The sequence below is a fragment of the Glycine soja genome, chromosome 8 (genome assembly GCF_004193775.1).
Source record: "Glycine soja cultivar W05 chromosome 8, ASM419377v2, whole genome shotgun sequence".
NCBI lineage: Eukaryota > Viridiplantae > Streptophyta > Magnoliopsida > Fabales > Fabaceae > Glycine > Glycine soja.
Window position 1 is genome coordinate 5364777 of NC_041009.1, and position 14811 is coordinate 5379587.

The following is a 14811-nucleotide window of genomic DNA, read 5'->3' on the forward strand; positions in this document are numbered from 1 at the left end:
AAACAACTCTCTTCTATCCAATAACTATAAATTTTATTAAATGAACATAAATAACTTTGTATCCTTACATTTTATCAATATTTTAAAAAAATGATGTTAAAATCACAAAATTGTTTCAATGTAAGGTGAAGTCCTTGTCAGATAGAAGTCAAAAAGTTGAACCACATATAAATGAAAGATAAAATTCATAAACCTGAGCCTTAAAGTTTTAGGTTAGAGTGTGATGTTAAATTTATTTATGTGATGGTCCGTGTTTCAATGACTAATATTAGCACTGTACAAATACATTGCATTGAGTAATAGATTTTTTTTGGTTCTATTTTATATTGCTGTTAAAGAAACTACGGATAATAACTTGCGGAAGTTGTTAACTTGAAATGGCCTAGCTAAGCCAACCAAGCTACAAATTTAATTATAAACTAGTTGGAAAAGTCGACAAATTTTATAGGGACAAAAGCAATTTTACAGTTGTTTGGTAGGAAAGTTGTGTAGAAATTGTCTATATCTCACAGGCCATTTTGATCAGACAAAAATAAAATTTAAAAATAACGAATAAAAAAAACTATTTCACTGCAATCTATTTCACTACTAGATCTATAAAAGTCATGTTATAAACATACAACCATATAACTTAAAATTTTGTTTATAAAAAATAAAAAATACGATGTCAAATGGCTAGCTACTAGCTAGCTAGATGCCGTGCCACTGGTAATATTCTGTTATTATATATATAAACACATGTTAGAACAACTTCTCGATGACTTTTCAACACAAGCACCGGAAGCAAAAAGTACACATTTCATTCAACAAAAAATGAACAAAAGTACGAATAATGTACTTGGGAAGTCATTTATGTTAATTTAAATTATTTAATTAATTTATAAGTTTGTTTGTTTAAAATAGAAAATAACAAATGTAAGAGTTTCTTTCCTAAGTTAAAATCAACTTATCCATTTCAACTAGTTATTGTTTTGATATTTTGTTAAAGCAATCTCAAAGCTTATAGTATGTCCATATTCCTGTAGCACTGAGGCAGGCCAAAAATTAAAGAAATCTCATACAAAATTTCTCTTTGCCCCCATGTTCTAAGTCCAAACATAACGATCAAATCTCAAAATAAGTGAAAAGGGGAGAGCAATGCTTCGATCCCACAAATCAACGCTTGCTATTTTCACTTTTTTCATGTTTTTCATGCATTCAGCCCTTTTTGCATGTTTTTGTTGCATATTTTAGGAAGAAGCACATATAGATAAAAGATAACCAAAATACTGGCCAAAGAAAAGGCCAATTTTTTGCTACTTAGGCCAAAAGGGAGAATAAAATAATACTCTTTACCTTCAAAGCCAGACGGTTGAACTAACTTACAAGGAACACACATGACACATACAACACTTAGCGCGTACGTTTCCGTTGTTAAGGCCACAACTTTGCTTGAAGCAACCAAATTCACATTCAAATCGTTGGTTTAATTTCTTATCCCTCCTAGTGTTTTTAGCCTGCAAGACTAACCAATCACACATGTATATACCAATGGAAAAGCGAGGAAACTCCATAATTGAATTGGTTATTTTGTACCAAGAAGTACCTCTAGCAAGGATCAATCATCTTTTTCTCATTCCAACTTTTGTGAAGAAATTGAAAATAGTTTCAATATGTCAAATAGAGGCTCATCATGGATAACTCTGAAATTCAGAGGTGTTGTTGATGTAATTCGTGCCAGCAGATATCAATCAAACTATGTTGCACTACAGAGAAACAGACCAATTGTGTCAGCTGCTAGAACTGAAAGAGGTTATTGGATGCACCCTGGTCAGCAATTCTATAGCACCAATAGCATCAACCCAAGCACTAATCCAAAAGGGTACCTAAACTACCCACAACATTCATTTTGCCATTTATCTTCAATTAATTTTAATCTCACTAACTCACTGCGGAATTTTACATGCTGAAATTTGTTTTTGACCTTGTAGAATAAAGGATGTGAAGCCTCAAGCTGAAGCTCTTGCACCTGCTTCTAAAATCCTCACCTTCTCTCATTGGTATGAATGAGCTAACATCCCTTACTACTGCTATTGATCTATTTATTGATTTGAATATACCAAACTAAACATTTCAGAGACACAATAAGTTCTTTACACTGAATATGGAAATCACCTGTCGTGTTCCTGTTCCTATCCCACCAATAAATGAGTTACATGTCATTTAAAATAATCTGGTTTTAAGACAATATAAAAAAACTGAAATGCCAATTTTTTTTTAAATTGGTGGGACAGGGATGGACACACAATTTGGGGACATATGATTTGAATTAGGGGATATGGATATTCAAATATGAAATTAGCTGCATCAAGATAACTAACTCATTGATCTACCTTTAATTGGAAGTTCACCTAAAATTAAAGAGAGGATTGGGAGTACTAACCCCATTGAATGGAAATAATAGCTGTGCAAAACATTCAATGAGCATTTATTTATGAACATGCAGGCTAAGATGGGTTTTGGGCATGGTACTTTCTCTCTTGCTACCTTTCTGGAAACCTTACTGGAAAAAATTACAGATAGTAGAAGGTATATCTTATGCGCATGAAACATTTAACAGTCAAACTAATTTCTCAATTTTTCGATATTTAGATGTCATTTGGATATACTTCTCTTTAAGAACTTACTGCAGACAGAAAATAACAAGATAAAATGAATCAACCATAATCTTAAATTATATAATATCATTCAAAAAGATGATCAATACAATTGGGTACATAATCAAAACTTTAAAGACTAACATGAAATTTAGACGCCCTTGCTAACAAATGAATGAGCGACTTGCCCTAATCTAAAATTAACTTATGCACTCCAACTTTGAAAGAAATTAGAAGAGAACTTCTATAAGTTGATTTTAGCTTACGAATTCAATTCATTTTACTTTCTTATTCTATAAATGTTTATTATCCAAAGTTCAAACAAAACAAATTACATGGTTTGTTAAGTGGGGGCAAAATGTGCATTCAGTGGAGGCAGAGTTTGTGGTTGAAGAGGCTGAAGCGGTGGCAAAAATGGTAGAAAAAGTGGCAATGGTAACAGAAAAGGTATCTGAAGATGTAGCAGAGATGCTTCCTGAGGATGGTAAATTAAGGAAAGCAGCTTTGGTGGTAGAACGTGCATCAAAAGAGGCAGCACATGATGCTCAGTTAACTGAAGAATTCTTACACAAGGTACTAATATATTATTACTATTTACCACCACTACTAATATTAAATCACATGGCTTCACCAAAATTAATTATTCTTTAAATGAGAGCTGATTATTTTTGCTTAACTTGGTTTTTGAAACACAGGTTGAAGAACTCAAGAATGACCTGGATGATTTAGAAGCCTTTGTTGAACCGGTAATTGACAAGATTGTGAAGATGTAACCTCAGAACAATTCATGCCGAAGCAAAAATTACTTTCTTGTGTATGTAGTTGCTGGTCCACTTTATCACTGTAAAAGTTAGAGTAGAATACAGTCAATACACCCTCTCTCTTTTGGTGAATAAAAAACAATTACACTTCTCTTTCTTAAAAGATTAATATGAGTTATAGTTCAGTTTATTTTTACTGTAAACAAGCATGATGTAAATAGTAGTGAGTAAACCTTTCTGAAAATAAAAATAGTAGTAAGTGTTGTCATTTTCTTTGACTTTTTTCACCGTCAGGATGAAAATTGAAATGACGTTTTTGAACACACTTATTCTTAGACTTTCAACTTTCAATCAAAATCTTAATTTGATTTCTTGTAGTCTCAAAGTTTTATGGGCTCAGAATTAGTAAAGAATAATGTTAAGAGTCATACAAAAAGTGAAAAATATTTTTTGAAAGATTTTTTATATTAAAATTGACTAAAATGCATCTTATGTTAATTTCTTCGAGGAGAAAAGTGTAATTTAAGGAAATGTCTAACTTTTTTTCTGATTTGGACAGAAAAAATGGTAGTATTTATGAAATATAAAATAGTTTTTGTAACCATCACAATTGAGATTTTGAGGTTTTTTTCTGAATTTAGATATTGAGTTATTGTTATAAGTTTTAAATCTTTGAATCAATGAAACTAATTTTTATTTGAGACTTAATTATACTTAAAGATTTTTATTCTTTTATAAGAAGCTTGGACATAGTTAAACTCGTTATAAATTTTTCCCATAAACTCAACTAATCTATGAAAAATCTGTTAAAAATAAGTTTTGTCTCAATAAATTTCTTTTAAAACGAAATATAATTCCATCAAAACATTCTAACAGATCCATTGGGCTAGTAAATTCTATGGGGTGGTGTGAAAAGGTGGGGACCAATTGAGCCAGAGGATAGAGCGTTGATGATATAGCAGCCCTTATTTTAAGAACAAAATGGGAAGAAACTCTTGAGTTGGGACCATGTTTTGTTTCCTTGAAGTTGGTAAGAAAATAATTGTTGATGGACACCTTGATTACAGTACATACATTACTATGCTTTTTTCACGTTTCAGCCGCGTAGGAAAGTTTAAAGAACCAACAATGTCAGTGCCAGCTTCAACAGGCAATTTCTCTTTAATTTTTTCTTTTAGGGGGTCTTTATTTAAAGAGAAAGAGATTGAAAAAAAAAAAATAGACACTGAAATAATATAAAACTCACTTTTATATTTTATTTTAATTTAAATTCTTTTTACCTTAATTTACTTTTTTTTTAAATTATTTTCTCTCTACCAAATGAATCCTTAATATTTTCTGTTATTCATCCAATTTTAATAGATATACTTGAATTGATATCATGATTTATGTTTTTTTTTAAAAAGAGATACCCTTAAATTGAATATGTTCATGTCTCTATTATGCCATTGTTAATAGATATTTTTATCTTTTTTTTCTCACATTATTTCATTTATTATATTTTCCACTGATTTCTTATTAAATTCATACATTCTCACTACATTTTCTCACTGTTTTCATACAAGAATTGAACCTGGCGTTTCAACTTGCTTTAGTTCTTTGTTGTGTTCACTTTTTAATTTCGTTAAGAATGATTGAATCAATCTAGAGATCAGGTTACGAGTTTGGCAATTTAATCATTTGAATTATTATTAGTTTGAGTGGTACGCACCAAATATGAGTTAAACATACGAGTAAAGTTCATTACACAAAAGATTAACTTATATAAAAAAAAAAAGAATACTTATTACCTTTTCCAAAACATATCCATCAATAATGATACATGGGCACCCTAAGATTACAATGTACATACCATTCAAAATGAATGGATACTCTTTCCCATGTCCTTTGCAAAGGGGAGGGGCATACAGCCACAAACACTAGTCCTTTGTTAATATGGTCGTACATTTCGTGCTTCGTCACTTCGCTTTAGACATGTGATCTTATCTTGTTTGTGTTTTGGACTGTAACCAACCAAACCTCTATAATGCATCAATTTTAATTTCATCGTACAGTGAGAGTGAAAGTGAGGCGAAATTTACACTATGAAAGAAGGGAAAGTGTGGAACTAGCCCTCCAAAGTATCATTTGTCTCATTCAATTTTCCACCAAACTTTCAAAAGAGAAAGAAAAAAAAAAAAGTAAACGAAAATGAACCACGACGTTCATTGCATATGATTCCTCACAATGGCCCCGTTTTCTACTTTAGATTTGATTCTTCTCACAACTTTAGCAAACATTACTTTCTCACTCTTTTTTTTTAGATTCATGGCGCAATCTAAAATCTTAATTTATTGCATCTAAGTTATTTCTAATAATATGATTAACTTTCATTGTGGAATTTGACCAAGCTTACTTAAAAGATTTGAACTCCATTCAAATCATCAATCTAATAAGTTATTTGTGATATAAACATTTAAAGACCGTTAATGCATAAAAATTAAAATTAAAAATTGATCTCTTTTCATAATCATTCAGTGGTACATTTAGATCACGAATTAACTAGGCTTAGGGGGTGTAGTTTTCCTTTCAAATGCTTCAAAGTTCATCGCATGAATTGGATTAAATGTAGCATCATTCATCATCATCATAAATACAACAGACAAAATAATGGAAATAATGAAAAATCAAAATTATTTTTTGTGCAAGTCTCTCCCATTTTCTATTATCTTGATCGATCTCTTCAATCTATCCATCCAACTAAACATCCCAAAACAAATTAAATTGACATGAGTTTAGGTTATGTCCATACGAAATTAAGACTGTAAATATTAGTTATTAATTATAAATTACAAATAAAAACGGAAATAAAATAACAAAAATTAAGATCATAAAAATGTAGTATCATTCATCATCATCATAAATACAATAGACAAAATAATGGAAAGAATGAATCCTCACACTGCATGAAAAAAGCAACCAAAAATGAAGTACTAGAATTCACGTTCGTTCGCAAACGATGATAATAAAAAAAATAAAAAATAAAACTCCGCGAAACCCTCTCTAGTCTCTCTACATGAGCAAAGCCGCAGCGAAAACCACAACAGCAGCAGATCCAGCAACAGTGAATCTGTTCAAAGCGGCACCGTTTTGAGAGGGAGCCGGTGCTCCAGTGGGAGGAGCGGAGATTGCTGAAGGAGTGACGGAGGGAACACCGGCTGGTGACACGGACGGAGACTGCGGAGGAGATGGCGGAGAGTCGACTGAGTTTGGTGACGGAGACGGAGTGTTCACCACCGGAGCGGGAGGAGAGGACGACGGCGACACGGCGGAGGGAGAAATCGCCGGCGAGGGAGACTTCTGAGGTGTGGCGACGGGGGTGCGCTTTGGAGACAGAGCTGGTGAGGACGCTGGAGACTGAGCCACGACGGAGGTTACCAACAATGCGGCGACTAGCGTCAACACGACGGTGGTGCAAGCCATTGTAGAAAAGAGAGAAAGCTGAAACAGAGATTGTGAAGTGTTAGAGAAATGTAAGTGTGTAGTGAAGAGAAAACACAGGGTAGGGAGGGTATTTATAGAAGCGTAACCGCGTGGAGACGAGTCGTTGGGAACCGTTGATGTTTTGAGAATGATTATCACGGTTTAACATACGGTGCTTATTCCTTCTGCGCCTCTAGACTACAAGGGAAAGTATATTTAATAAATAAAAATAAAATATTAGTAACAAATAGTTATATAAAGAACCAGAAAAAGAAATTACTTTCAGAAACTAGAAAAAATGATATTATTTGTAAGAACTAACAAAAATAATCTAAATTTTTAATTACACGGTGTAAGACTAATTACAGTTTATCAATAGTCATGAAAATATAAAATGGGTCAAATAGTACACACTTAATTATTACTATAACACCAATCTAAATGCGTGAATTAATTGACTTGGACTTATTTCAACCTAACAAAGGTTTCAATATCTAGTTTTTTATATCTAACAACATTAAATATTTAAATTAAAAAACTTTGTTATTCACTACTCAATTCGATTGGATTACTTTTAGTGGATAAGACATTTGATATAAATATATATATATATTTAAAAATATTACAATATTTTTTATTTTCTAATCATAATATTATAATAAAATTATTCTCATCGACAATAATAACAAATTTTTGTGAAAAAAATCATGAGTGCAGTAGCCCAAGTATTTTCTTTATTAATCATATAAGATATAAGATTCAAATCCTAAATTACTCTATTAAATGACATATGTTATTGATGGTTATTGATATATTATTTTTTACATATTTAATTAATTAGTAATAAATATAAGATTAAAATATAATTTTCGTCACTTCTATTTTTTTAAATTTGTTCTTTTAGTCGCTCCATTTATTTAATTATGATATTTTATCATTCACTTTTAAAATGTTGGTGATTTTAGTTTTTTATTTTTTAATTGAAACATTTCTTCTTTTATTTTTTAAAAAAATTGATGATTTTAGTAATGTATCCAATTTCAAACATTAATTCATGTATAAGGTAAACATTGATTAACATGCGTTTGTTCATTATTCACATGACAATTTTTTTATAATAATCTAATTGCTAACAAATCTAACTTATTAAAAAATATGTAATCAATAAATCTAAAATTGATCCAGAAGATTAAAATTATAAAAATTTTAAAAGTGAAAAACTAAATGTCTCAATTAAAAATAGAAAAATTAAAATAGTGAATTTTTTAAAAGTGAAAGATAAAATATTTTAATTAAAAAATAAAAATATTAAAATCACGAATGCAAAAAAATAGAAGAAAAAAAATACATTTTAACCTAAATACAAATGCAAAAAAAGAATAATAACAGTAATAAAAAAGGATGTAAATAGGAAAAGAAGGTTGAGTACTTGAGTTGAGTTGCCGTGAAGGGTAACACACCGCACACGACACGACACGACACGCGGGGAGGTGAATGAGGGCGTGCAAGCTGGTCCAGCTGTCTTGGAATCAGGGCCGTCCACGTGGAGAGAAGTTTGAAGGAGGGGATGAATCGGTGAGCGTTGGATGGAAGCTCGTTAGGGAAAGTCGTAACGGTCGAAACAAGTTTCGGCGACAATGTCGGAGTCGGTTCCAAAACGGCGAGGGACCACATCCTTTGTTTTCACAAGAGTAATAATTAACAATTAAAGCTGTCTCTATTTTTTTTTCTTTCTCGTAACTGTTGAACGGAAACTTAACAGAAAGAATCAGGGAAGAATAAATCGAACTACTCAATTGAATGGGTTTGCTGATGTTGGGTATTGGCCAATCAGATTGACTTTTATCATTTTTAAAAATAAAAGCTCTGTTATTAGGTTATTTATAAATTTTGTTAGGAAAAGGTTATTTATAATGTTTTTCATTAACATAAAGAATCTTATGTAAAATATGATGATGATGTTACATACTTTTCTTTCTTACGTAGGTATCACCTCGTCCTCGTATTTGTGCAAATTTGTCCTCCTAGAACAATTAAGCTCATCGAAAATTTTCAAATACAGAGATTTTTTTTTCTTTATACCTTTGCTAAACCGGTGTTTTAATTGAACAAAGGAGGAAATTTCAGCAGTTTTTAAACGTGTCCATTGTAATGAAATATTCTCTTGATGTTGCAAAATTACCCTTACATTATTCTTGATGATAATTTATTGGATAAAAAATATTTTTTGATAACAAAAATATAGGAAAAGAAATGATTCTACAATTTTTTTATTAGTAGGAATTAAACATGATAATGGGAGTTTATTACGGTCTAAAATAATAAAAAAATCTTTAAATTTAAGTTGTTTAGAGATACTTAGATATATTTATCTCACATCAAGAAAACGAGGTAGCAAGTAGCAACGTCATACAAGTAGTGATGATTGGAAAGAGTTTATTTTTAAAATCAGTCTTATATTATGCTAATCCAGCTGAAAGAGAAGTGAAGCATACATAAATAAGCCTTTTTAACTAAAATGTGTAGCAGCAGCATGTTTGGTATATGCTAGGTTGGACCCTGTTGCTGAAATCATATGGACAATTGGAATATTGCCTTTAACGATAATGCTGTGGTTCACAGCACAGCGTGGAAGCAAGTCTTGATATATTATTGTGGAATTTGGAAAGCTGTTGTCACGAAATGATGCTGTCCAACCAGATTCCATCCACTGAGTTACCAAAACGAAAGATTATATACAAGACTGTTCAATTAGTAACTCAAATATTTTAGCCTCAATTTTTAAATGGTTATTTTCTGTGCTAGATGTAATTGAATAATGCATGATAAACAAAGTTTCTTAGGTACCGAGACTGATATGTTTCCATTATCGTTGCACAAAGCAAAAAACAATATAAATAGAAAACAAATGGACAACCTTCCCATAAGCTAAACTTTAAAATATATAAAAATTAAGAATTTAATGACTATGTATTAGTAGGGAAAATCAGTTTTATATTATCGTTTAATTATAAATTATAGTTGAAATGAATTTTAAATAATTGTTGTAAAAGTAAATTTACCATGCATAGAAAACAAATAAAAATGGATAGTATCCATCTTGACTTTTGACTTGTGAGTATTGTAATCTTGTTATGTTTTGATTATTAGTCTTGTGTTATTGATTGAGTTAGCGTCTTTTAGGGAACGTCTTTTTAGTGGCATGCCTCCTGTGGTTAACTTTCTGGTCAAAGTGTCAAACTTCTTGTTCTAACTTCTCTTTCTCCTTTTCTTTTTGTTGCATATTGGTTTCATTCCAATGATCTCTTTTTCCCAGATGTAATTCTGCAACAGCTATATGCCCTAATAATTTCTCCTTGTGACAGCAATTATTTGCTATTTATGCGCCTCACACAATCGTGTCTCAGTTGCTAATATTCCTTCATGTGTATTTTTTTATTTAATTTAATTACATCAAACTATAGGAACTTAATTTAATCTACTTTTACATTGCAATTGACCAAAATACCCCTAGTTGTTCTTTTGACCTACCACATAATTTATAGAAAAATTATCTACATTATATGTGGAATATCACCTTTATATATCATGAATACAAAAAGAAAAATAAGAAAGTCAAATTTGTCCAGGCAATGTCCTCATCTATCATCTATGATATACATTACATGGCACTTGATAAAATGTCAGAGTGACAAATGTTTGAGGAAGCCTAATTAATAGAGCCTGCCAGAAGAAAAATCAGGCAAATGAATTAGAAAAATTAAATCACGAGTAGCATCCTGATTCTCTTTGTATAAATCCATCTGCAGCACCGAAATCTACACTTCCTCTTTGCTGTTTGTGACATAAAATTGTGTATCTGGCAGAAGAGAAGCAGCTTTATAAGCCAGGAGCAGCATTAGAATCATCATCACTATTGACTTTACCATTGCCACTGTCTTGATAGTTCAATTTGCTGTTAAATTCCGAGCCATATACGTGACCCATTTTCACACGTTTGGTCTCCAAGTATCGCTTGTTCTCTTTTGTGATAAGTGATACCAATGGGATCCTACCGGAAATTGTCAAACCATAACCTTTGAGCCCAACATATTTTGCTGGATTGTTCGTCATTAGCTTCATAGATCGAACACCCAAGTCCCTCAAAATCTGCAAGTACAATTTCAAATTCCAACTTTTTGACTCGATGCAATAAAATAAAAACCTCAAGTATAGCATGCCAATGAACTTCCATATCATTGTAAATCACAATAAACTATAAAGTGTGACTGTGTGAAAGAATCAAGAGCGTATAACTAACTATAACATGTTCAATTTTCCGGTCATTGACTATTTTTACCATAAGTATATTACCTGTGCACCAATTCCATATTCCCTTGAGTCGACAGGCAATCCCAACTCCTCATTGGCTTCAACGGTGTCCTGTCCATCATCCTGTAGGTTATAAGCTCGTAGTTTGTGGCCCAAGCCAATACCCCTTCCTTCATGTCCACGAAGATAAACCAAAACACCTCTACCAGCAGCTTCAATCTGTTGCATTGCAAGAGCAAGCTGATTTCCACAGTCACATCTGGCAGAGCCAAATATGTCTCCCGTGAGACACTCTGAGTGTACCCTTACAAGAACATCATGTCCATCCCCAATGTCACCCTGTTAATCAATAAACAGTCAAAATCACATAGTTGGCTAAAAGTTTACTATTAAATCAAGTAATGTTAAGATCTAAAAGGGAAAAGTTCACAATCATTTAAAAAAATGCCAATTTTGGAAATCCTTGAAGGCAAAATGGTGAAAAATAAGGCTAAACATCAATTTATCCCCATAGAAAAAAATTATGAAAGTTTTAGTTTAAATGATAATAGGTTTACATACATTTTTAATCCCTAAAGTTTACCTTGATTATGATGTTGGTCCCCATACATATAAATAACTTAAGTAAGCACTTATACAATAAGCTTTCATTGCATGAGAGCATATGCCATGAATTCAATCATGAAGCTTATAAGCTAAAAAAAAGGGTATTTTGATAAGTTTCACTAAGAAACTTATTGAAATAAGCTAAAAACAACTTATAAGTCATAAGTCATTTTAATTTTTACAGACATAAAGAAATTTGACAATATCAAGCTGCCCTTCCAAAAAAACGGTGGGATTGAAGCATAGCAGTTAGGCTATATTGCAGTGCAATATGATTAACATAGAAGAAGCTGCCAGGTGAAATTAAATCATGTTGTTTCTACCATATCAGTATGCTTTCCATTCTCATATTTTGTTTCCCTCATCTATTTATTTAAAATCATTCAGTTCAATTATGAAGAATATTCACACATGTTGCTACATATTATAGTTCAAAATAAACACAAGCATTGCTCACCTTAACCATAGCAATATGCTCAATCCCATCTAAAAGTGACCTATAGCAGTTAGCTACAAATGGCCCCCACATTGTTGGTATTAGTGCAGCACCAGCACGCTCTATTAGTTTATCTCTCTTCCTTCTATACCTGCAATAAAAATAAGTGTCAGTCTCTCTGCTATACAACAAAAAGTATTCAGGAAGCAGAATCAGGGAAAGGAGACTTATGCTGTGTTTGGTAGGGAGGGGGAGGGGTGAAAGTGGAAAGGGATGAAAGTAGGAATGTAAGGAACAAAATAAATAAATAGCATAAAACCAAATAGCCATCGAGAAAATTCTAACTGTTCCTAAAGAAACCTCGTTGTTTAATGACACTCAACTCAGGGACATATAATGGAATATAAACAAAATAAAAATTTTCAATTTTATAATGTTATATGAAAAATCCATTGAGTGAAAATTAAAAAAAAAAGTTTAAATCAAATATGCCTCATAAGCAATCATTGTAAGTGATTGATAGTAATCTCAAAAGCCAAAAAGTATCACAGAAACACAACTTAGGGGATTTAAATTATCGTATCTGTAGTTGAAAGCTTACTTCAAAGATATCATAAACATGCATACAGTGACGTTTATTGAAACGCAACTTAGGGTATTTAAATTATCATATCTGTAGTTGAAAGCTTACTTCAAAGATATCATAAACATGCATACAATGACCTCTATTAAATCTTCCATGAAATGTAAATGCAGACCTTATTAAGTCAGCAATAGATACAATTTTTAAATTTTCACGCTCTGCAAACTGGCGAAGCTTAGGTAATCTAGCCATGGAACCATCATCATCTACAATCTCACACAGAACTGCCACAGGATTTAAACCAGCAAGAATGGCAAGATCAACTGAAGCTTCTGTATGTCCAGCTCTCTTCAGCACACCACCCTCCTTGTATTTTAGTGGGAAGATATGGCCTGGGCGGTTGAAATCACTTGGTTGTGAATCTTTGGATGCAAGGGCCAAGACTGTTGTTGCCCTATCATGAGCTGACACCCCTGTGGTAGTACCATATTTAGCATCCTACAAATACAAGGTAAAGTGTTAAAACATATAAAATTACATGAATAAATTCCTGAATCGCACCAAAAAAAAATTCCTCCCACAACATAACAAATGATTAACCACATGTCTGGATACAGGTTCTAAACAATATGATCCACTTCAGTTTAGGCGCTTCCCTTTGTAGTCTTTGGGGTTTTCATTGATTTGGATGTAAACAATATTTCAATAAGCACATTTTTAACAGGGAAGCAAACGTGCATTAAATTTCAATAATCTTTGTTGACATGATGCAATGCTGGTAAATGTAATGACCCTAACTAAAATATTTGGAGATAAAAGACGTTAAATGTAATGAAGTTGCACTGAATTCTCAACCAACTAAATTGCAAATCCAAGGGCGCCAAATTGTACATACCACTGTCACAGTGAACGCGGTGCGAAGTTTCTCATCGTTATACTGACTGTTCACCATCAAAGGCAGCTCCAATCTCTCTAAATCTTCCTCCTTCATGCTTATACAAACTATCCCAGTTCCATGCTTCACAATAAAAGCCATAGCCTCAGGTGTAGCCAACTGTGCCACCATTATCAAGTCTCCTTCATTTTCCCTGTCCTCGTCATCTACAACCACTACCATCTGAAGCACAAATGTTAGTTCGGAAGTGCAAAACCAAAACCTTTCACACTATAAACCTCCCCAGCACTAAACGGAAAAAGACAGACCCAACAAAAATAGAGGGAAAGTAAAAACAACCTTTCCATTCCTAATGTCTTCGATGGCCTCCGGTATGGAAGCAAAACCTTCCGTGGGACTATCGAAATCATGCTCGGATTCATCATCAGAAAAACCACTGCCTGCTGGCACTGCTGTGTCTGCTCCCAGCGTTCCAAACGCTACCGCATCAAACTGTGTCCCAGTTCCGAAACGATTGGTCACAACATCAGAACTCTTCAGATAAGATCCTAAGTCTCCTCCTCCAAATGTTAATGTAGCTCTAATTCTGCCAGCAGCATTAGAGTTTTGTAGGACAACGGCCAAATCCAACCCATATCCATTGAATGAGAACTTATGTAACCCATTGAACAATTTGAAATGTTTGCATACTCTACATTGAATAGAAGAGCAGAACAAATAAAGGTAAAATTAGAAATTTTGACATCCAAAACTGAATACCACACACACAAGGTCAGCATATCAGAAATTGAACATGCTTGATTGAATCCACAGCCACACACACGTATATGCTAAACTCAATTCAATTCACAATCTGAAAATTATACAAGTCTTAATTTGATTGTAGCGTTTTGACAGACCTAGGGCGATAGAGAGGAGGAGTGGAGAGACTGAGAGAAGAAGCCATTGGTTGTGTCGAAGGGTTTCAGCGAATTTGAATGCGTAAAAAAGAAGGAAGAAACACAGCCAAAAAAGAATGGAAGGATTACCCGTTGCCGTTAGTTAGTGTACATTAATTTTTATTTTATTTTAATCATTTACATATCAGAAAGATTCAATTATACTATTACATTAACTTACAT

General features: G+C 32.6%; 3 protein-coding genes across 4 annotated transcripts; 1 reads left to right on the forward strand and 2 right to left on the reverse strand.

Annotated features, from left to right (window-relative positions):
* The first annotated feature begins 1448 nt into the window (after window positions 1–1448).
* On the forward strand, window positions 1449–3587 carry LOC114421390. Of its 2 annotated transcripts, none has more exons than XM_028387278.1 (5): window positions 1449–1861; window positions 1971–2039; window positions 2486–2568; window positions 2953–3209; window positions 3332–3587. In XM_028387278.1, exons 1-5 carry the CDS (start codon window positions 1653–1655, stop codon window positions 3407–3409), a joined length of 696 nt encoding a protein of 231 aa, XP_028243079.1. In that variant the 5' UTR covers window positions 1449–1652; the 3' UTR covers window positions 3410–3587. The 2 variants fall into 2 exon arrangements, with proteins under 2 accessions (XP_028243079.1, XP_028243080.1); XM_028387279.1 differs by having other exon boundaries at window positions 1454–1861; window positions 3007–3209.
* Window positions 3588–6258: 2671 nt separating this feature from the next.
* Window positions 6259–6935, reverse strand: LOC114422408 (classical arabinogalactan protein 1-like). Its single transcript, XM_028388746.1, has one exon. The coding sequence runs from the start codon at window positions 6857–6859 to the stop codon at window positions 6449–6451; it is 411 nt and encodes a 136-aa protein (XP_028244547.1). The 5' UTR covers window positions 6860–6935; the 3' UTR covers window positions 6259–6448.
* A 3486-nt stretch (window positions 6936–10421) lies between these two features.
* Window positions 10422–14721, reverse strand: LOC114421391 (bifunctional riboflavin biosynthesis protein RIBA 1, chloroplastic-like). Its single transcript, XM_028387280.1, has 7 exons — window positions 14590–14721; window positions 14030–14381; window positions 13691–13912; window positions 12971–13293; window positions 12234–12363; window positions 11213–11509; window positions 10422–11008 (listed from the first exon to the last, which is right to left on the reverse strand). Exons 1-7 carry the CDS (start codon window positions 14634–14636, stop codon window positions 10739–10741), a joined length of 1641 nt encoding a protein of 546 aa, XP_028243081.1. The 5' UTR covers window positions 14637–14721; the 3' UTR covers window positions 10422–10738.
* Between the last annotated feature and the right edge of the window lie 90 nt (window positions 14722–14811).